The 21,162-nt window shown below is 60.6% G+C and overlaps 1 protein-coding gene across 1 annotated transcript; it reads left to right on the top strand.

Annotated features, from left to right (window-relative positions):
- The first annotated feature begins 2,812 nt into the window (after positions 1–2,812).
- LOC104482674 (protein O-GlcNAcase-like) lies at positions 2,813–20,260 on the top strand. Its single transcript, XM_086747703.1, has 17 exons — positions 2,813–2,852; positions 6,328–6,379; positions 9,970–10,067; positions 10,522–10,652; positions 11,566–11,737; positions 12,065–12,163; positions 12,384–12,668; positions 12,878–13,006; positions 13,523–14,595; positions 14,667–14,841; positions 15,173–15,229; positions 16,147–16,232; positions 16,477–16,581; positions 18,330–18,421; positions 18,682–18,874; positions 18,955–19,126; positions 19,487–20,260. The coding sequence occupies exons 1-17, from the start codon at positions 2,813–2,815 to the stop codon at positions 19,621–19,623; spliced, it is 3,096 nt and encodes a 1,031-aa protein (XP_086603829.1). The 3' UTR covers positions 19,624–20,260.
- Positions 20,261–21,162: the final 902 nt, after the last annotated feature.

Here is a 21,162-nt window from a genome sequence, read left to right as displayed (position 1 = left end):
TGAGGCGGGGAGCAAGACCATCCACACTCCAGAGCCATCTCAGCGGGGCTGCGTCGTGCTGATCCAGGAGTGGTGGGAGGACAGCCAGCAGTCGACCGTGCCCTGACGCGGTCTGGCCAGGCTCTCCCAGACCTTGCTCTAGGTAAAAGAGAGGAAGCGCTCAAGGGGGTCAAAGTGGAGAGCAACTTCAAAGTACATTTCAGAGAAAATTTAAGGGATTCAGGGAGCTGCAATGCATCCAAATGCATTCAGAAAACCTGGCAGGGCTTTAGGTAAGCAATAGGGCACAAGGGAAACCGTCCCAGCACTGTGGGAAGGAGGGGGCTCATAGTTGAGAAAACAAGACTTCAGAAGGAAGGGCATAAACGTAGAAACTAGGTGAAAAAACTACAAGGAATAGAAAAAAAAATAACCAAAAATCAGGGAAGCCAAAGTATGAGATGAATTGTAACTAGCAAGAAACATGAAGGATTGCAAGAAAACCTTCCAAAAAGAAGGTGTGAGTAGGAGGATGATGAGCAGCCCATGTGGCCTACTGTCTACTGAGACTGGGAGAGAGAGCAGAAGGTGACAGGACTCAAGTGCTCAAGGCTTCTTCCCTTCAGCCCGCACTGAGGACCGTGGCTGCAATCGGTTGATTAACACCACTAACATGAGTGACAGAGGTGTGTGCTCATGCTAGACAGGGGAAATGTGATCAGATTGGCTGGACTGCAGATGAGTGAGGGTAACATTGAAAACTGGTGAAGGATGGATGAAGTTTCAGAGAACAGTAAAAGGAGTGACACAGTACCTGTCTTTGATAGGAGAGGAAAAAAAAAAGGGAAGAATTAGAGGGCACTTAGCTCAACTTCAATCCAAGAAAACTATGGAACAAACAGCCAGGTGCTCCCAGAGACAATAGGGAAGGGGAAGAATCACAGCAAAGACATCCGTGTACACACAGCCCTGTCTGACTTCCTTCTGACAGTCTTCATGGACAGGGTGATGTCATCCATGTCTCTACCTCTAGCCATGCTGTGTCCCTGGGCACTACGGCCGCTCCAGGGGCACTGGGCTGCTCCCAGCACTGCCTCTGCCATGGCTGGCCACTCCAGCCTGCCCCAACAGCCTTCTCCAGGAGCGGACTCAAACTCAGTGTTCCTCAGCAGCAAAACTTGGCAGGGCCTGCTACAGGCTGTGAGGCAGAGAGCAAGCATGAGCACGGCCTGTGCCCCGCAAGCCCCAGCAGTTATCCCTGCACCTGAATAACCCAACCTGGTAGTGCTGAGATGGCTTTCCTGCAGCATCACTGTCTGTCCCGCACCCAGCACGCAGTTTTTATTGATGTTTGTGAGTCTGGTTATGGGTTTTTATTGATGTTACAAGTCTGGTTTTATTGCTGTGTGTGAGTCTGGTTACAAGACCCCTGTCCAGAGGCTGAGGCTTTAAGTGCTCTGGGCTCTCCTTGCTTTGTGCAGCCTCCTCCATGCCACGCTGCTGAGCTTTGTGCAGACCTTGCTAGCCTGCAGTGCACTCTGATGGCCTCTTCCCTGCCAGGTCACTGCTAGTCGGTCACTCTTGGGCTCCTTGCTGCTTCAATGGCCCAGACTTGGTTTCCTAGCACTACATTAACCTACAAAGGGAGAGAGAGATGCCACAGATCCAATTTTCTAGGCCTCTGATGCCCACTTCGCCTGTGCAAGCCCGTGCCTGTGTGTTAGGTGAAGTGTCTGCAGGCAGTGACAGCTCTGGGAGGGCACCTGGCAGTGCCTTGCTACAGGAGGAGTGCACTTCTGCTCTCTCCTGGCTCCATCCCTCACACTTACATGGTAACAAAGTAGTGTACTTGCTCTCTGGGTTATGATGCTCTTTGGCTGGGGAAGGCTGTGGGGATGCTGCAGAACACAGGTCCCACTTACAAGGAGACTTACAAACAGGAAAAGTGGTCAGAAAAAGAGCAGAGCCGTCCAGTGACGTCAAACACATGGTCCTGCAGGCAGGTAGGTACCAGTGACTGTGCAGCTGCAGCACTTCTGCAAACCAGAACCTGGATCACGAGCCAGACGCGTGTCAGCAGCTCAGAGCAGCGTGACAAAAGGCAAACAGCAGCCTGACACATGAAAGCAGGCACGTGCAAGGCACACAAAACATTTCTGATCTCGCAGACCTAGTGAGCCAGAGAGGCATCACACCCTGGGCCTGGCATGAGGGTACCAGTGGGGAAGGGGCTGGCTCAGCGATGAATCCGAGGGGATGATGACACCCAACAACCGGGAGCAGCTCTGCGGCTGCTGGGTCCCCGGCAGCTGCACAGGCGGCAGGAATAACAACCCTCGGCCCACACCGGGGAGCAGCGGCAGCTGGGGACGCTGGGGGCTGGCGTGGGCTCCACGAGAGGGGCTGGGGCAGCTCCTCCCGGGGGACCTGCGGGAACGGCTGAAGCGCCCGGCCCACTACGGGGCGGCTCTGCCCGGGGGCGACGCGGGATCCCGCCGCCCCGCCCCGCGCGGCCCCACCCGCCGGGGCCGCCCCCTGCGCTGCGGAGGGTGCGTCTCCGCGGGGGGAGGGCAGGCGGTGGAGCCGTCCCTCCGCGCGTCTTTCCATCCCTCCGCACACCCTTCCGTCCCTCCGCGCATCCCTCTGCCTCACCGCGCATCCCTTTCCCTCACCGCGCATCCTTCCACCCCCCCCTCTCTGCGTACCCCTCCATCCCTCCGCACATCCCTCTGCACATCTCTCCATCCCTCTGCGTACCCCTCCATCCCTCCGCGCATCCCCCCGCGCACTCCTCCGCCCGCTCCGGCACCGGCAGGGCCGCTCCTGCGCGGGTATGGCGGGGCGGCCGCGCTCCCTCTGCGGCGTCGTGGAAGGTAGGTCTCCCCGGGGCCGCGGCTGGGGCCAGTGCCCCGCCCGGGCACTGCAGGGGCTGGCCAGGGCCACCCAGAGCGAAGAGGGGCCGAGAAGGGCAGCCGGGACCCCGGGTATTGGGGAGGCAGGGAGCCGGGCCCCCGCACAGCTCCCTGTCTCTGCCCAGGCGCACGGGACCAGCACCCCCACTGACCCTCTCCAGCTCTTCCCCAGAACACTGCTGCACCCCGCAGCCGTCCCAGCACAGCCGACCAGCCCCCCGCCCGGCAAGTGGGGCGTGGGGACGTGCTGCTCTGCCCCCAGCACGCTGCGGCGGTTTTTTCTCTGCCCTGGGCGTGGGGGCAGCATCCCGGTGGGTGCTCCTCCAACAGCGCTGCCCGGGGCCGTGCACAGAGCTGTCCAGGAACAGCCTGCTCTGTGTGGCTCAGCCCTGCCCTGCCCCTCCTGCCCCCAAACCCCTGTTTCTGCAGCGTGGCACCTCTGGAGCTGGGCCAGGCCTGGCACCCGCTAGGTGAAAACATCTCCACTTTTCCCAGCAGCACAGCACCCTACTAAAGCCCACCACCTTGCCTGGGAGACAGCAAAAGCACCGTGCTAATAAACACAAAATAAAGAGAAAGTGCAGGGATGGGGAAGTTGATAGTAAAAAGAAATATGAGTCAGACAAGAATCATTGATATAGGAAAGCTACCCTGGGAAAGAGAAGACCTCAGATGCTGCCAGCAGAGCCACTCCAGGAGGAGGAGGTCCCTAGAGTGTGAAGAAGGAAAGGCATCCCTAACGTGGCATGGTGCTGCAGCGGGCAGGCTGCTGAGCAGGGGGCGGCTGTAGCAGGGCTAAGGTGGGCCAGGTGCGACGTGTCCTACACGAAGCCCCTGGCTCCCTCCTGACACGCCGGACACTGCTAGCAGCAGCCAGAGAGCAAGGACAGATGGACGGACACCTCTGGGTGACCTGCACCCAGGAGAGGAGAGGGGCTGGGGAACAGTTGGAGCCTAGGCACTTTACTTCCTGATGTGTTCATCAGGACTTTGCTAAGGGCTGTGGAGAAATTGCTGAGGGACATCCCAGATGGCCCAGGGTTTGGCAAGTGGTGGTGTTGACAGGTTCCTGACGTAATGATCTGAGCCGTGGGAGGGCTGAGGTACAAACGCACAGCATCACTCATCGGTACTTGTCTGTCTTAGAAAAAGCAGAGCACCAACATCACTCCTTTGGAGATGCAGCCACAGGTACAAGCAGATTTTGCTGGTACAGTTTAAGCTGCTTTACAGGGCAGAGTACACTAAAAGGGCATTTTCAACAGTTGCTGCTGGCAGGGCATGTCCAGGGAGTGAGTGTCATACTTGCAAGGCGGTGTCAGTTCACAGCAAAATGTGAGTGAGGCACTTGCAGGCAGGTGCTGCACAGGCACTCCTGGGACCTCACTGCGAGCTGAGCGAGAGTTTCTATGGATTGGGAAGAGGAAAATCTGTTTATCATGGAAATACCTTATTTGGGTGAAATGTTTGCTGAGATCCTTGAGTGGCCACAAATTTGGCGCCGTGCATGGTGAGGGTTGGCTAATAAGGTGAATATATATTATTTCAAAGCAGATGGAATGACCACATAGATGTTCAAGCAGGTAAAAGATCTGTCTGCAAAGAAAATAATGTTCAGTGTGTGCTGTGGCACAACCTGCCACACCATTGCCCAAGGCTGGTGCTGAGGGCTGCAGGGTAGGTTCCTGCCAAAGGGAGCAGGGCATCAGGGTCCCCTCCCAGGCAGACCCACTCCAGTGCACTCAAGTGCTCTGAGGAAACATGGGTGCGTTTCTGGGCAATGCTGGCCTCATGCCAGATGCTGGGAGCTGGTCCTTTCTCCTGGACTAAGTCTTTGCGATCTGCCCTTGTATGCTTCCTAGTTCAGTGAATGCATTCACTTCCCTGAATGCCTGCTCCTGTTGGCCTTGTCTGCCAGAAAGTGCATTGACTGATTTAAAAGTTGCCCATAACGCACAGCCCATCCGAAACCAGGAAGCTGCCTTGATGGCTAATTGCCGTCACTGTTCAAGATGTAATGTATTTCCTATCAGTCTTCACATTGCAGCTGCAGATCTTGCAGAGACTTGAAGTGGCTGAGGATTCTTCTTTTGCTAAACTTCAGGCCTGTGCTGTGCTGGAACACTTACAGGTTTCCCTTAACCACTGCTGCCAAATCTGCACCTCCCCAAACCCATTTACCTGCCTCTTCTCCCATCGTCCCCAAGTGAACTGGCTTGCTTTCTCTCTGGCTTTGCAGACAACTCTGCACCTCCCAGGTCCTCCTACATGCAAAAATAGGAAGAGCCCTTCCTTGAAAGCAATCCCAACAGGGGAATGGGTGCTGCATTCCAGCAGTCCCTGCTTGCAATGCCCAGTCACAGACTGGTTCCCTGCTATGCACAGCACAGGGCAGACCATTGGCTGCTGTGGCACTGCAGCCTCATGATTGTGTTGGACACTGGTGCCTGACAACCACCTAAAGCCTGCAAGCAGCGGAAGTGGAAATGTTAACACTTGGGAACGTGCTGACTCCAGATCTGTAGTTCCTGCATTCTGTTTTGTTGATGTAAACTTTCTGGAAGGGCAATGTCCTTGTGGCCAGCCTCAGGGTCTTTGTTAGCAGACGACTGGTAAGGTTGCTCTCTGGTGTGCTCTCCCTCTCTGGTTTTTCCCTTTGCAAGCTTATGGGGATGGTGTGGTGTTTTCCAGTGGGGGACAGAGAAGGTGTCTTTGAAATGTCATGTGGAGCCACAGTCCCAGCACTCGTGGGCATCCCCCTAGGCTGTTTGCGTGTCCCTGATCCGAACAGCTTGCCATGGGACAGGGATGCTGCTTCAAGGTCCTGTCCTGCTGTAGTGCAGGTATGTGTTTGCAGGGTGAATGGGAGAGCTGTGTCAGTGCAATTTTGGTGTAGGTTGAGTTGTACAGTAATTAGAGATGGACAGAGCAGCTTTTACAGCCTGTACAGGAGTGATGATGCTGTGCTTGACACAGCCTGACACTACACAGAGAGAGATGCAGAGAGACACAGAGCTGGTCTCTGTAAAGAAGAAAATCCCCAGGCAGAAAACTCTAGGACAAATGTACAACAGCTCTGTGCTTCGGTGTACCCCACAATCATGCTAGAGTGCCTTATAACCTAGGCAGCCCTCAGCCGTCTCCTCTAGGCTTGGCTTTTACTGTGCAAATTCCTCCTCCCAGCTGAAGTATATCTTCTGCAATTCTTGCCAGCTGCCTCTTTCTGGGAAGGATGGAAGCACAGACATTATACTCACTTGCTTGAATACCTATGCCCAACAAGATCATAGCAGGATAATAGACATGTGAAGTACTCAGAGGAGAACAACTGGTGGGTCTCTGGGTTCAAGAGCAGCTACCTAGGGATGGCACAGAGGGGGACTCTGTTTTAAGGCCATTACTGACAACTGTGTTCTGGCTTTCCCCCCTTTTACAGGTTTCTACGGGAGACCATGGTCTATGGAACAGAGGAAACTTCTCTTTCAATGGCAAGTACTCCGAGTTTTCTTCTCTGAAGGTTCTAGCCTGTGGCAGAGCGGCAAGGCAGAAGCCGCAGTGCTGTGGAGGCAGGAGCAGTGAGGGAAAACGCACTGGAGGGAGGCTCCCGGGGCTGGCCTGCCTTTGGGACGCCGGGGTGGTGGCAGCGGAGGGGGCTCACGCCTCTCCCAGGGCAGCTCCTGCAGCGCCCGCTCTGTCCCAGCACCCCTGCGCCCCCAATCCGGCCCGGGGAGGGACCCGCTCAGCCCCGGACCCGGCTGCGGTGGCGCGGGAGGGACGGGCAGCCCGCGGGCGCCGGGACGGGCGCGGGCTGTGCTGCCCTGTGCCGGCAGATGGTGCTGGGGCTCAGCCCAGCTGCAGCCAGATGTGCTCGGCTGGGGCGCCTGGGCCGGGACTGGGTACCCCAAGGGAAGGGGCTGGGTGGGCGCTAGCCCCTGCATGCTGGCACCGCACAGGTGGCCTAGGTGCTCCAGCCAGGGTGCAGACCCCCAGGGAGGGCAGTGGGACGGGGTGGGACACTGCTGTCGGTGCCACGGAGGAGCCCTGGCAGCTGGGAAGGGTTTGCAGGGGAGCGAGGGGGTACACGAGCCCGAGCGCCACCTCTGCAGGCACCGGGAAAGCTGCCCGGCCCCGACGGCAGCCTGGCGTGGGTTGGCTGTAGCAGCCCGTGCGCAGGAGGGGTGTTGGGGAGCGGGCAGAGGGGCTGGGGCTGGAAATGGGGAGTCAGATTCATGTAAGAGAGAACATGGGGGTGTTCAGCGGGCTGGAAGCTCACCTCAAGTGCTGACCTGGCAGGACGAGAGTCCCTTGCCTCATCTCTGAACCGTGCAGGCCTGGGCCGTGCCACAAGGCACCAGCTGCTGTGCGTGCGCTGGCCCTGCGACAGCACCAACAACATGTGGCCAGCTCGCCCTGCCCAGGGCTGTTGCCCATGCCACCTTGCGCTCCCAGGGAGGGCACCAGGCAGGTGCTTCCAGCTAGCCCAGCCTCATCACTGGGGAACAGATGGCACAGTAAACCTGCATCTCTTCACCATGAGCACAAGTGGCCAGTTTATCCTGAGGCTGCCATCCCTACCTGATGCAGAGATAGCCCTTGTGAGTCCCCGTGTTTGTCTGTGTGTCACCATGTGTCCCTGTGATGGAAGGGTGTGGGCGGGATCTGTCACTGGCTGGTTGTGAGAATCATCTTGGGATAGGAGCTGATCTGTGCAGGAGAGAAAAAGCCCTCTCCTAGCAGCTGGCTCCCATGCACCAGCCATCAGTGGGCAGGACCTACAGTGGCAGGACCTGCCACTGACGGACTGGGGCCTTGCGGGACCTCCCGTGGAGCATCTGGCATGGGCAGCATGACGGTCATGGGCTAGGCAGCCCACGTGGATCCCTTGTGAAGGAACTTCAGTTAAAGCAGAGTTACTGCCAATGCCATGCTGCACATTGATGAATCCTCATCCCAGTTACAGCGGCAGCGCTGGACTCGACATTAACTGAGTGCAATGGAGACAGGGGAGACTGTCTGGAGCTGCTCTGTGAGCCTCACTGGCAGAGCGCGCGCAGCAGCTGCCACAGAGCTGCCTCTGGAAGTCTGTGTCAAACCACAGTGGTATGCACATCATCCCAGCAGGAAACACACAGCCAGCTCTCGGCCCCCTTCCATTGAAACATCACCTAACAGCCAAAAAAAAAAAAAAAAAAAGGTGTTTCTGCAGGAGCTGGGCAGGTGGTGCAGGGCACATCTGGCTGCAGTGTGGGGAAAGGGAGACCAGGGCAGGCACGAGGCAGCCCAGCAGCTGTGAGAAGGCTGCATCCTCCCTATCCAGGGCTGCGCTGGGGCTACAGCACTGTGTCCTGTGCTGCTGCCTCACTGGAGGGGAGATGGAAAAAATACAAGAGTGCAAAGAAGCCCCAGTGAGACCCAGGCACTGCAAAAACCATTGTAGAGTGACAGCTTTGAAGGTCTTGACCTGTTCAGGTGATCAAGGCATGATCTGGGAATGATGCAGCAGGCGTATAGAGACTGTTGGTGGAGTCCAGCCAGCAGACAGGATACGGGCTTTCCAAGGGGATGATGTGAGGGGGTGGTGGGGCTCCCGGTGAGGGCTCCGCGGGTATGCGTGGTTCCCAGAGAGGTATCTCCGGCTGAGTCTCCCAGGCCAGACTGTGCCTGGCAGGCACACACCACTCCTGGACACTAAGCTTGGGGGAGTGGTGAGGTGCCAGCTCCCCAGGGGTCTCTGCTGGTCCTGCTCCACAGAGACCTCTCACATCCAGAGGGGCAGCTAGCTCGTACACACCTGCTTCATCTGGTGTCGCTTGTCACAACAGGCAACCTTGCAGCCTGAGTGTCTGGGCTGCAAATAAGTTTGATTCTTGATTCCACAATGTCATAGTTCAGCCCCAACTGGGACCAGACTACACAGTCTCTCTCTCGCTCCCCCCACCCTCCAGTGGGACAGAAGAAAGAACTGGTAAACAAAAGACAGCAAAAACATGTGGGTTGAGATGAAACAAAAAATAAATTTAACATCAATAACAGAAAAAAAAAAAACCAAACAATGGAAAACAAATACAGCAAAATGGCTTACCACAAATCTCCACACCCAGGTTCTTCCAAGTAGCAGGAGGCTCCCCTCAGCACCCTCCTCACTTATATACTGAGCATGATGTCAGATGGGATGGAATAGCCCTTTGGCTAATTTGGGTAAATTAACCAATTAACCCCAGATGTTAGTTAATTAGTTAACTATCCCAGCTGGGTGCCCCAGCCACAGGGGCCACCAACTCCAGTTCTCCTCCCAGCTCAGGTGAATATTAACTCTACCCTAGCCAGAACCAGGACACACAATTAGAAGGACAGTTGAAGAGAAAGGGAAAAGAAACCCACCCCAAATGTGCTTGCCCAAGATGTGAAGTGCTTCCACAGGTCTCACTGCAAGCCCTGAGAGAGCTGCTGCAAAGCCGCAGGGGTGGTTTGGCCTGGTGGACCCCAGGGCTGGGGTTGCCTGCACCTCGGGGCCGCGTGGAGCAGCAGACCGCTGAGCTGCTCCCTCCATTGCTCCAGCCCCATCCTCTGTCTCCTTGGCCGTTCTGTTCTCAGTCTCCCCCAGGGACCCCTCTGGCCATTCACCCTTCCGCCATTCCTTGCTCAGGACATCGAGCTTTTCATCATCACAGGACTCTGTCAAGTGGTTAAAACAGGCTGTTTAGGCTAAGCTGGTGCCGTGTTGTCCACAGCAAGGGTGTTAACTCATCTCTTGGGAGGCAATGTTGTGCTGGTCTCCGAGAATTTCTCATCCAGATGCACTGTCTTTCTGGAGGTCGCTAAACAACACAAGTCGTTGGGCTTGGCCCTGGGAGCAGTGGGTGAGAGTCACGTCTCTGTGTGGCCATCACAAGCATGCAGGGCCGAGCTCCTGCGCAGGGGAAGAGCTGTGGCTGGAAGCCCGCGGGACAGGGTGCAGCTCCAGGGAAAGAGAGGGTGCCGTGTGCCAAGGAGCTGAGTACTGTGGGCTGGTGCATGGATGCTTCTCTGCAAAGAGCCCATCTGGAGCCTTGGGTGACACCTTGTCTTTGCTGCACAGGCTGACACGCTGGGGGCTGAACTGCTACATGTACGCGCCCAAAGACGAGCTGAAGCACCGGCTGCTCTGGCGAGAGCCCTACACGGAGCATGAGGCAGGTAGTGGCTCTGCTGGCCCCAGCATGGGTGGGCTGCGGGCATCCTGGGTCCTCGGGGGCAAAGCAGCCGGGGTCAGGCTGGCTGTTACCACTCTTCCCGCCAGGAACCTGCCCATTGCAGGGAGCCCCGCAGGTCCTGCCTTGTGCAAGGAGCCCCCAGACCCTGCCCATCACACAGAGTGCCCTAGGAGCCCACCCAGCATGGGCAGCTCCCCACCTGGGTCTCTGGCAATATGCTCAAGCTTTCCAGAGCCCAAAGACCCTTGCAGAAAGTCCCCCCATCCAAGGGGCTGGAAACTGTCTCCCTGCACCTCTCCCATCCAGATGGTCTCTCCTACCTCCAGCTGCCCTCAGCTCTTTCCTTTCAGGCCACTGATTCCCTGTCCTTCCAGCCCTTGCCTCCCTCCAGCCCTTGCCTCCCAGCGCTCACAGCGTCCCCTCTGCTTTGTCCCCAGCCCAAATGCAGTCTCTCGTCGAAGCTGCCCAAGAGCAGGGTGTGGAGTTTGTTTTCGCCATTTCTGCTGGCCAGGACATGGTGTTTTCAAGCGCTGGGGATCGGCTCCTGCTGCTGCAAAAACTCAGGCAGGTAGCGTGGGCCATTCCTTCATACCGCTGCTCGCAGGCGAGGGGCACACGTGTGTGTGTGTGTGTGTCCCACGCCCTGTGCAGGGCTGTAAACCCCTCCTGCTGCTGCACATCAAGGAGCAGCTCTGTGGGGAGCTGGGTGGCAGATGTGCTGTCCCTGTCACGCTGACAGAGCCGAGGGCTCCGTGGATACCTGACTGCTAACGGGCAACGCTGGGGACAGGGGAGGGACTGGCCAAGCCCCAGAGCTTGCCGGGCAGCACTGCAGGCTGGTGCAGGCTGGCGCTGAGACCCTGGTCCCCAGGGAGGGTACAGAGCCACAGGCACAGCAGGTCTGCTCCATGGCCAGCCAATCGACCCCACGGTACCGCCCAGGCAGTAGTTGCCCTGCTCCGTGCCCTGCCCAGCCGCCTCTCCAGCTACTCCCAGTCTGCCCCAGAGCAGGGACCACCTGCCCAATGTGTGGTGAGGGTGCTCCCGAGGCTCTGCCAGCCTCCACACCTGCCGTGGGGCTCCCAGTGCTGCAGGGTGATGTGGGGGTGCGGGGGTGCAGTGTGAGGGGAGCAGACGTGCCGGGCAACGAGTGGGGCTGACTGGCAGTGGCACGGTGGGAGCGGGCTGTGGGCCATCACAGCATGGACTCTGGTTTGAAAGGGCTCCTGTCCCCTGGCAAACACAGCCATGCCCAGGGGTTGGAGCACAGTGGGCTGTGGCCACGGGGCTGGCACACGCCCAGTGCAGCATCCGCTGGGCAAGCATGAGGGACACGGCGAGGGCTGCTCTACCTGCCCCATTCATGGAGGCGCCCCAGACCTCTGCTGTCCTTACGGGGCCCAGGCGACCTCGTCCAGGGCTCCCTGCCTCCTTTGTCTCTGCTGCCCAGGGATCCAAGCAGCCCGTGCCCATGCCCACAGGTGGCTGCCATGGGGTGCCGCTCCTTCGCACTGCTCTTTGATGACATCGACCCCTGCATGTGCCAAGCTGACAGAAACATCTTCCCCTCGCTGGCGCAGGCTCAGGCCTCTGTGGCCAACGAGGTGTACCAGGAGCTGGGCCAGCCCTCCATCTTCCTCTTCTGCCCCACAGGTACTGCCTGCAGCCATGCAGCCAGTGCTCGGCCGGCCACGGCACCCCGCAGCAGACCGAGCGCCCTTTGGCTGGCTGCACCCAGCACCTCTGCTGGCTGAGAGCCAACTGCCCTGGCAGCCCCCAGGGCTCCCCCCAGCCCCCTCATGCTCCTGCAGATCTCAGGAGCAGGACAGGACCAGGCTGTGGGCGGGCTGGCCCTGCAGCAGCCGTGCACACTGTACTCCCTGCGCTGCACGTCTCCCCGGTCCCTATCCGTTCATCCAGGCAGCCGCTCCTCTCCCGGGCTCTCTGCCCCTCAGGGGATGCTCTGTGCTCTCTCCCTAGAGTACTGCAGCTCCCTGTGCTCCCCCAGCCCCAGCCGGTCCTGCTACTTGCTGACACTGGGCCAGGAGCTGCTCCCCGGGATCGGTGTCATCTGGACGGGTGAGCGCCTGGCCCGGCTCTGGGGGTGTGCAGTCCTGGTCAGACGGGCAGTGGGTCGGGCTGTGGTCGGCTCTCCTTCTGCTTGGGGAGGGTGCGATGGGATGTCCTGATGCTCATCTCCATGCTTGGTGCCCAGACATGTGCGTGTCCCTGTTGTGTGTGTGTACGATGCACTGCACTGCCTGCACGCTCCACGCGTGTCCATGCCGTGATGCTCCAGGCCCAAAGGTGGTGTCACAGGAGCTCTCGGCCACGATGATGGAGGAGGTGGAGGCTGTCCTGCAGCGCCGCCCCATCATCTGGGACAACCTGTACGCCAACGACTATGACTGCAGACGCGTCTTCCTGGGCCCCTACATGGGACGTGTCCCCGGCCTCATGACCAAGCTCCATGGACTGCTCCTCAACCCCAACTGCGAGCTCCAGGCCAACTTCATCCCCATACACACACTGGGCCGCTGGTTTCGGAGCGAGCTGAGGAGCTGTGCCTGCGCTGATGACGCAGGTACCTGGCCCTAGCGCCCCAGGCAGCTCCGTACGTGGGGCCCCGGTGCCAGCAGTGAGCTGTCTGTCTTTGCCATGGCTCTGCAGGCTTTCCTGCATGGCAGCATGGGTGAGGTGTCTCCCCTGGCTGGGCACCACCCGACATCCCGGGGCCTGGGGTCCATCCTGCAAAGAGTGGGGCTGCTGGGCTGATGAGTTCCAGTCCCTTAGGGATGGAGACTGCGGCAGCCCCGGGGGACAGCCAAGGCCCACAGGAGGGGAGCTACAGCCCCCAGGAGGCCCTGGAGCTGGCGCTGCTTGACTGGGTGGCCGAGATAAACCGGCAGGCCTTGGAGCCAGGTAGGTCATGAACCGTGCAGCATCCCTCACCCCCTCTGCAGCACTGGACCAGCTCTGCTGGGAGCTTGGTGGAGTGCGGGAGCCCCACGCCCTGCCCGTTTGGATGGGGCGCTCTGGCTGGTGCTGCAGTGGGATCTGTGTGTCGCGGTGGGCAGGCGCGAGTGCCCATCCTGCCATGCTGCCCCGTGGGTGCTCCTGCCCTGGCCGCATCACAGAGGGGGTCTCCTCGGCTGGCAGCGAGGGAACCTGGGCCGTGATACGGCTCTGGAAAAGGAGTTCAGCTTGGTGCAAGCTTGGTGCTTTGCACTGTTTGCACTGTGGCCTCACCAGCCACAGAGACTTGAACTCTGGAGCACAGAGTGACACAAAGCCCATGGTCCTGGCAGCTCCCTGGTCCCTGCCAGCTTGGAGATGGAGCTTAGTGGCACCACCGCCCCCTGGGCTGTCCTGCCCCGCAGGCAGCAGTTTCCATGCGGGTGCCAGAGGGGCTGTGCCCTTGCTCCTTTCTGCCAGGAGGAAGGACCCCAGGACACTCCAGCATCAGCTTCAAGGGAGGAATGGGGCTGCAGCCCAGCGCAGCAGGAGGACAGGAGGTCATGCCCGAGCCCCCGCCCCATGACTCTGTTCCCAGTGGGGCCGACCAGCACGGCACCGAGCCCTGTGGCGTGGTTCCAGGGGAGGGAAGGAAGAAGGCAGCCTCAGAGTCCGAGAAGGGCAGCAGGAGCAGGACCCATGCCAATGGTCAGCAAAGCCCCGCAGGGGAGGGGGACCAGCTCGCCACGGGGAGCAGAGCGAGCTGTGAGCCCTCCTCTGCTCTGCCCGGCATGGCTGGGAGTGCCCGGTCTGCAGGGGCCCCGGTGGCCACCAAGACCCTCCACAGCCCAGGCCCTGTGATGTGCTGCAGCAATGGGGCACACACCAGCCAGAACCCTCCTCCACTCACCAGTTGTGCCAGGACAGGGGGTGGCAGCCCCCCCCAGGCCCCCAGCAGTACCCAGCCTGAGGCCAGCAGGGCTGACATGCCCCAGACACCCCCGGGGCCTGGGGCTGGCACCAGCCCTGGCCCCCAAGCACCACTCACTGCTGGGGCTGGCGTCAACCCTGGGCCCGCGGCTCTGTTCTCTGATGGGGCTGGCGTCAGCCCTGGTCCTGCAGCACCACGCACTGATGAGGCTGGTGCTAGCCCTGGCCCCACAGCACCGTTGAGCCCAGAGGAGGCTGGGTCTGGCCCCGTGGTACCACTGACCCCCGAGGAGTCCAGGACCAGCCCCATGGCACTGCTGACTCCAGAGGAGGCCAGGTCCATCCCCAGGGCACCACTGAGCCCAGAGGAAGCTGGATCCATCCCTACAGCACTGCTGACCCTCAAGGAAGCCACATGCAACCCCACAGCACCACTGACGCCAGAGGAGGCCAGCTCCAGCCCCATGGCACCACTGACTCTGGGGGAGGTCCGGATGCTGGTGGAGCTCTTTTATCTGCCCTACCATCACGGACCGCAGGCACAGCACCTCCTGGAGCACTTTCGGTGGCTCCGGGCAAACATCCACAGTGTTGGGGTCCCGGCCACAGCACCTGATGCCTGTGGGGTAAGGCTGGTCCGGGCCCTGCTGCGAGACAGTGCCCATCATGGTTGGACTAACGCCCAGTCCTTCCACAGAGCACGCAGTGGCATGACCGAGCCCAGTCCTTCCAGCTGCTCTGCACTCAGACGTGCCACCTGCACAGCCGCTTCGTCAGCAGCGCCGGGCGGGCGCTGCTCTATGACCTTCACCCCTACCTCTGGGACATCCGCAACATGCTGCTGGCCACCAGTGCCTTCATCCTCTGGCTGGGTACGTGTCTGATGCCAGCCCCGAGCCAGCCCCTGTGGCCCCATAGCGCATATTCGCACTCTGGCCAAATCCAGCCGTGTCGAAGTACAGGGGCCGCCAGGTACTGCGGCACACCCCAGGCATCTGTAGCTTATTCTGTGGTGATCCACTGTTTCCCTCCCTAAAGAGATGAAGGGGTCTGGGACCTCCCAGAGGTCTGGGACCTCCCAGAGGTCTGGGGTCCCTGTGTCCAGCCAGAGGTGCCAGGGTCTCCCCTGGGAGCACACCTCCCCTTGACACTTTGCCTGCTGCTGACATGTGCTCCATGCCCACCGCCTTGCCTCCCTTGCAGATGGCCATCTCCTCTGTGACCCGGACCCCAAGGGCACCTGGGGAAGCTGCTTTGGCTGTAAGTACTGGTGCTGCCCTGGCTCGCTCACTGGGGCCCTGGCTACTGCCCTTCTGTCATCTCCAGCCCCACAGCAGCAGCCAGCACTTGCCATCGGGCTGCCCTTTCCTACTCCCTGCCTGCCGAGCAGAGGGGGAATGGCCACGGGAAGGCTGGCAGCCCTGTGTGCCCTGACACACCGAGGCAGGATGGGGCACCACTGCTGGGGACAGGGCAGTCGTCAGAGCAGCTCCTCACTATCTCCCGCAGTCTAGAAGGAATGCCTGTTTCTAGGGCATGGTTTCTCAGCCCTTTTCATCCAAGGACCCCTTAGCCTTTCTGGTAAAAGGGACCCATGGGCCAGTGAGACAGAGGTGAGGCTGGATTTTGAATGCCTGTGCATCGCTTTGGGAGCCCCTGTTCCTTTGGTTAGGGTTCCCTGGTTGCTCTGTGGGCCTTGTGACCTCTTACAGACCAAGAACTGTTGCCAGATAACAGTCTGAGAGGGTGTCCGAGTCCAGCCTGGGACTATGGGATGGGGCCATGTGCCTTGAACCACTTCTGCAGGGAAGCAGGCACATGCAGGGCAAGTTCCCACAGGCGCTGCAGAGCCGCCTGGCCAGGCTGCAAAGCAGCATGCTGCTCTCTGTGCCAGGAGCTGTGTTTTTACCTTACACCTCTCCTGGAGGCAAGATTGCATCTTCCCCCATTCCCCCCCTTCCAGCCGTGTTGCGGAGGGTGTGCTGCTTCCCCAGTGCTTGTAGCTGGCTGCGTGAGCGCAGGCGAGGTCCCATCCCCGGGCTGCACAGCTGTGCGGGCAGACCCTTAGAGCTGTGATCAGTGTGGATCGTGATGTTGCTGTGTGACGGAGCCTGCCCTCTCCCTGGCCCCGCGGGTTTTTGTTCACCTTGCATGTGACTGTCTCCTGCTGCCTCCAGGGTGCCAGAGCATCACTGCCCCGATCCTGCTAGGGCGAGACGCTGAGCCCTGGGTGCGTCGTGGGGGCCTCTTTGGAGAGCTGCAGGTGAGAGCATGCCTGTATCTGTAGGGGTGGAAGGAGTTGCTGGGAAGCCAAGGATCCTAGCTGCTGCTCCTGGCTCTGCTGCTGGGTTGCTGCAAGCTTAGGAAGGCAGAGTGTCCCTGGGCTCGGTGCCTTGGCTGCAGCTCCTGAGGTTTAGGGTGCCTCAGAGGGACCCTCCTCCTGCTGCCTCCAGGACCAGGTTTGGAGCCAGGACAACCTGCTCCTCGACAGGCTGTGTCTCTTCCAGGCACTGCTGCCCGTGGGGAACAGCTGCGACCTCTTCTACCACCCACCTCCGCTCTTCCCGTCCAGCCAACTGTATGTCCTGCGCCCGCTGCTGCCCCCAGACAAGGTGAGAGCCGCAGCCCGAAGGGGTGGCCGGCAGCGCTCAGCACAGAGCTCGTCTTCAGAGGGTCTGTGCTGTACAGGCACTAACGAGATATGAGCCTGTCTGCTGCCCACCCCAAGGCTGAGCTGCAGTGCAGGGTGGTGCCGGTGGGAAGGGAGCTCTGGGCTCCGGCCTCCGCTCCTGGGGCAGGTCACCTAGGGCTATGCCCAGCATCGTGTCAGCCCCCTGGGGCTGGAGAGTGGGTGTTGTGGCCCGCAGCCTCGGCAGGGACCACCACTCACCTCCCTGCGGCGAGGGCCTGGGCAGAGCCCCGCCTGGCAGCCAGCAGCAGAAGAGGGAGACCCTGCTCAGCAGGGAGCAGCGGGCACAGCCACAGATCAACTGGCACAGACCGCGGGTCACCAGCTTGCGAGAGCGATCTCCAGAGCACCCCCAGCGCTGACCTCCAGCAGTGGCCACGAGCAGATGCCAGGAGACATCCAGAACAGGACACGTCTGGATAGCGACCTGCAGCCTTCATCAGCCTGCAGCTCTGGGCACTGCCTGAGCCTGTGGAGGTTCATCTCCACATGAGACCCTTCTTCAAACGCTCATCCAGTGTAGAGGATGATTCCCCACTGGAGAGACAGCAGCTTCTGTCAGCCACGCCCCACCTGCTGCCAGCCCCCCACTATGTTTGACATCCCAGCAGTTGGATGGGGATGGGGAGGGAAAGGGAGAATTTGGAGGTGGGGGGACACACAGGTTAAACTGCTGCCAAATCCAGCAGAACCCTGGGCTCCCCACATACTACACAGTCTGCAGCAAACACCCTGCTCGCTCGCCCAGCTGCCTCTCCCAGCTAAAAGAAATGCTAACACTGCAAATCCAGCCATTGTGGGCACGGCTGTACGTCCTTGCTAAATACAGTGCTCAGCGACGCACAGCTGTGGCACGTGGAAATGACAGAGGAGGAGTGGCAAGCGTGCTAGAGCAGATTATAATGCCAGACTGCGGCTGCCAGCAATTCCCATTGCAAGAGCTTGTTCTCAATTGCCTGTTGTCAGATTTCATCTGATCAGGCTAAACTTAAACATGCTGAATGTCTGTGTCCAGTGAAACTGAGAGAAAAGTCCAGCGAAGCACTTCAGCCCGTTCTGGGAGTGGCGCTCAGAAGCGCGCCGTTCCGTCCTTGTTGTTTGGGGATCGGAGCAGCCTTGCCTTTGAGAAGCAATGCTTTTATCAGAGTGTCCTTTTCGCTGATCCTGTGAGCAGCAGCAAACTCAACTCTGACCAAGACGAGAAATTTTGGGATGTCCCGCTGTGCACATGCTCCGTGGAGACCCAAGTTTCAATTTTGGTGTCCTGCGGTTCTGGCTGATCTGCGCATGCTCCGTCCTGAGGCGAGCAGCGCTTCTTCAGCAGCTGCTGCTCTGGGATGCCCAAGTTGACTGAGTGGAACAGCAGTTTCTCATTTGGAAGTGTTGCTGTGCTGTGGCAACGAGCCTCAGAGGCCAGCAGAAGGTGGTGCACTGTGCATCACCCGGCACAGAGGCCAGTGCCCTTGGGCCCTTGGCTGTCTCCAGGCCAGGACGCGCTGGAGGCCACAGCCCTGGTCACGGTCCCTCTTTATGGCCAACTTGGGCAGCTGCTGGTACACTGTGCTGCAGCAGGGGCTGCGGCCGTGGCAGCAGGCAGCTGAGGGGCACTAGTGGGGCAGGGGTTGGGCAGGGCAGGCAGAGCCAGGGCTGAGGTGGATCTGCGTCTTCCAGGGAGAGCTTTACCGAATGTGCCGGGAGAGTTTGGACTGTGACCCCAAAGTTGCAGAGATCCTTGCGGCGCACCCCGATCTCCTCGGTGACAGGTGAGACATGGTCCCTCTGGGGCAGGAAGGGCAGTCCCTGTGCTAACGTCCCACTGGGTTGTGGCAGCCACCGTGGGTCCAGCCTGGCTGCAGGGGGGCTGCAGTGGCTCCCCTTGGCTGAGGGCTTCTTCCAAAGGACCATCCAGTGGGCACTGGGTTGTTGTCCCACTGGGGCAGGAAGGAGGAGGCTGGCTGGTCTGAGCTTTCCCTGGGGCAGGCTCTGGGCAGCGGCTCAGCAGGGCTCCTGCTCTGGCTGGCAGGCTGCTGGGCAGCTTCCTGAGCCTGAGCCCCGAGTACACGTTTGTGCTGGAGGATGAGGGTGGTCCGTGCGGCTACGCAGCCGGAGCACTCTGCGCTGAAGGCTTCCTGCAAGAGCGAGACAGCAGCTGGCTGCCAGCCATACAGCACAAGTACCCCCGCGACCTGGGTGCAGGCGCCCCTGCTCTGGGACAGGTGAGGGGGCACCTGGAGCAGAGGGGAGCGGCTACGGGGGGGATGGAGGGGGCTCCCTCACTTGTGTTTGTCTCCTGCAGGATGTCCTGGAGGAAGCACTGCTCTTCTTCCACGCAGAGCCACCGGCTGTGCCCCTGCCTGTGCTGCGGCGCTTCCCCTCCCTGGTGCAGCTGGGCACAGCCCCCCGTGTGCTGGACGTGGGGGCCAGCCGCAGCCTGGCTATCTGCCTGCTGAGCGCACTCAGGGCCAACGGTGAGCGTGACCTCCCCACGCCGAGGGGGCCTGCGGCCTCCTTCATCCAGCACAACCCCATCCTGACTGCCCCCTTGCCCATCCCAGACCTGGGACGGGCCCCAGCTGCACTCCACCTCTCGGCACAAGGCTGGGGTAGCTGTCACAGGGGCTCCCTCCCGGCTCCCACACAGTCTGGCCCCAGCTCCCGGGCGCTGCGCCCTCCCCTTGCACCAGGGGACACGTGGGCATCACACAGGCACCCAGTGCCAAAGGGCAGTGGAGAGGCTGACAACACCTCTGAGGAGGGGGTCCCAGCCACTGCCCCTCAGCCCCAGTGCTGGGTTCCTGGAGGGGCCTGACCTCTCACCTCCCTTCCAGGGTCACGAGGAGTGTTTTGCCAGGTCAGTGACGCTGATCAGCAGCAGCTGAGCTTCTACAGCAAGCTGGGCTTCGTTGCCCTGCCAGTGGCCTGGGGAAGCTCCCCGGGCACTCGGCTCCTGGGACGTCTCCTCTGAGGATGCTGCGCTGGGTGTGGGCATGGGGAGGCCACGCCACGGGACAGGCTGATCCCCGTCCCGTGCAGCATCAGCCCAAGGGAGCGGGAGCAGAGAGGCACTTTGAGCAGGGCAGGTACACATGATGGGAGGTGCATGGGGGACACAGCCAGTGAGCAGGATGTCACTGGGATGTCTGCAGGGCACTGGGCAGTGAGCGTGACAGAGAGGTATTTCTGCCATCTCAGGAGATTTGGGCATCAGCACCCCTCCACTCCTTCCCCAACTGTTCCTGCTTGCTGAGCACCTTCCTCCTTAGCTGGGGAGCCAGCAGCCTCCCCAGGCTGCCTGCAGGCCACCAGGCCTGGCAGGAGCCACATGGGCAATATCTGGGGGGGTGGTCTTGGAGCATGGCACAGTGCATTGGCGCTAAGGGAGGGTCCCTGCCTTGCATGCTGGGCTGTCCTGCTCTCTCCATCCCGTGTGTGGCCCTAGGCTGGGCAGCTGGTGCTGGGGCTGGCTCTCCGTGCACCCAGGTGCTTCTTGTCTGTATGGACCAACCTGGTATGGGACACAGCGAGGCAGCCTCCACCTCTGCTGCCCAGGGGCTGAGGAAAGTGCTGTCCTTGACAATAAAGCATTTGCAGGGCTCTCATCATGGTTTGTCTCTTGGGGGAAAGTGTTGGGGTACCAGGATGTCCCTCTCACACTCTCATGCCCACCTTCCAGCCAGCCCTGTTTGTTTGCCTCACATCGGCTGTCGTTACAGCCGGTCCTGTGTAACCTCAAACAAAGCAGCTCCCCACACATCCGCCTCTCCAGCTGCTCTCCAGCCCTACGTCTGCTCCCGCACCATGCTCTGGGAAGGAGCTCCTGGAGCTGGCAGCATTTACTCACAGCAAGGCTTCCCACAGCTTTGGAGGTCCCCTGTGGGCTGTGACACCCCTGGGCATGGCTGCCCTGTGAGTCGGGGCTGCTGCGCGTCCAGGACAGGCAGGATGGCCAAGGGGGGACATCTTCGGGGAAGTGCTGGGCGGGAGGGGTGGAAGGGGCAAACCGTCCCTGAAGTTTTCTCTGCCGTGCCCTCCGGAGCTGGCTGCCCCCCAGCCCCAGGGGTGAGGAGGAGGCTGGGGCAGGGGTGACCAAGACAGCACAGGAGCTGGGGGGCTGGGGCAGCCCTGCCCTTCCCTGCGCCTTTGCGGGACTCTCTGGCTTGCCGTGCCCGGGGAGCCGCTCCAGTCCCTGTACCCGAGGCTGCCGTGGGTCACCCAGACTGGACAGGGAGCTCGGTGGTCCCGGGCTGGTGGGACCCAGTGCCCACGGCCACACGGGTACGAGCGAGGCTCGGGGACCCTCCGCGGGGGAGCGGGGAGGGCTGAGCTGTCCGGAGGAAGGCCCGGGACAGCCTCCACACAGCGGGCAGCTCCCTTCGCCCCCGCGGCTGCGTCCCAGGGGACCGGTGCCGGCCCTGCAGCGGAGCCCAGCCGGGGCGGGGGCCCTGGTGGGGCCGGCCCCATCCCGGGGCGGTGGGCCAGGGGCGCGGGGCTCGTATTCGTCGTA

This window comes from Chlamydotis macqueenii, chromosome 4 (genome assembly GCF_036417535.1).
Source record: "Chlamydotis macqueenii isolate bChlMac1 chromosome 4, bChlMac1.mat, whole genome shotgun sequence".
Lineage (NCBI taxonomy): Eukaryota > Metazoa > Chordata > Aves > Otidiformes > Otididae > Chlamydotis > Chlamydotis macqueenii.
Note: the sequence above shows the minus strand (reverse complement) of the source record. Positions and strands in the feature narration are given on the sequence as shown.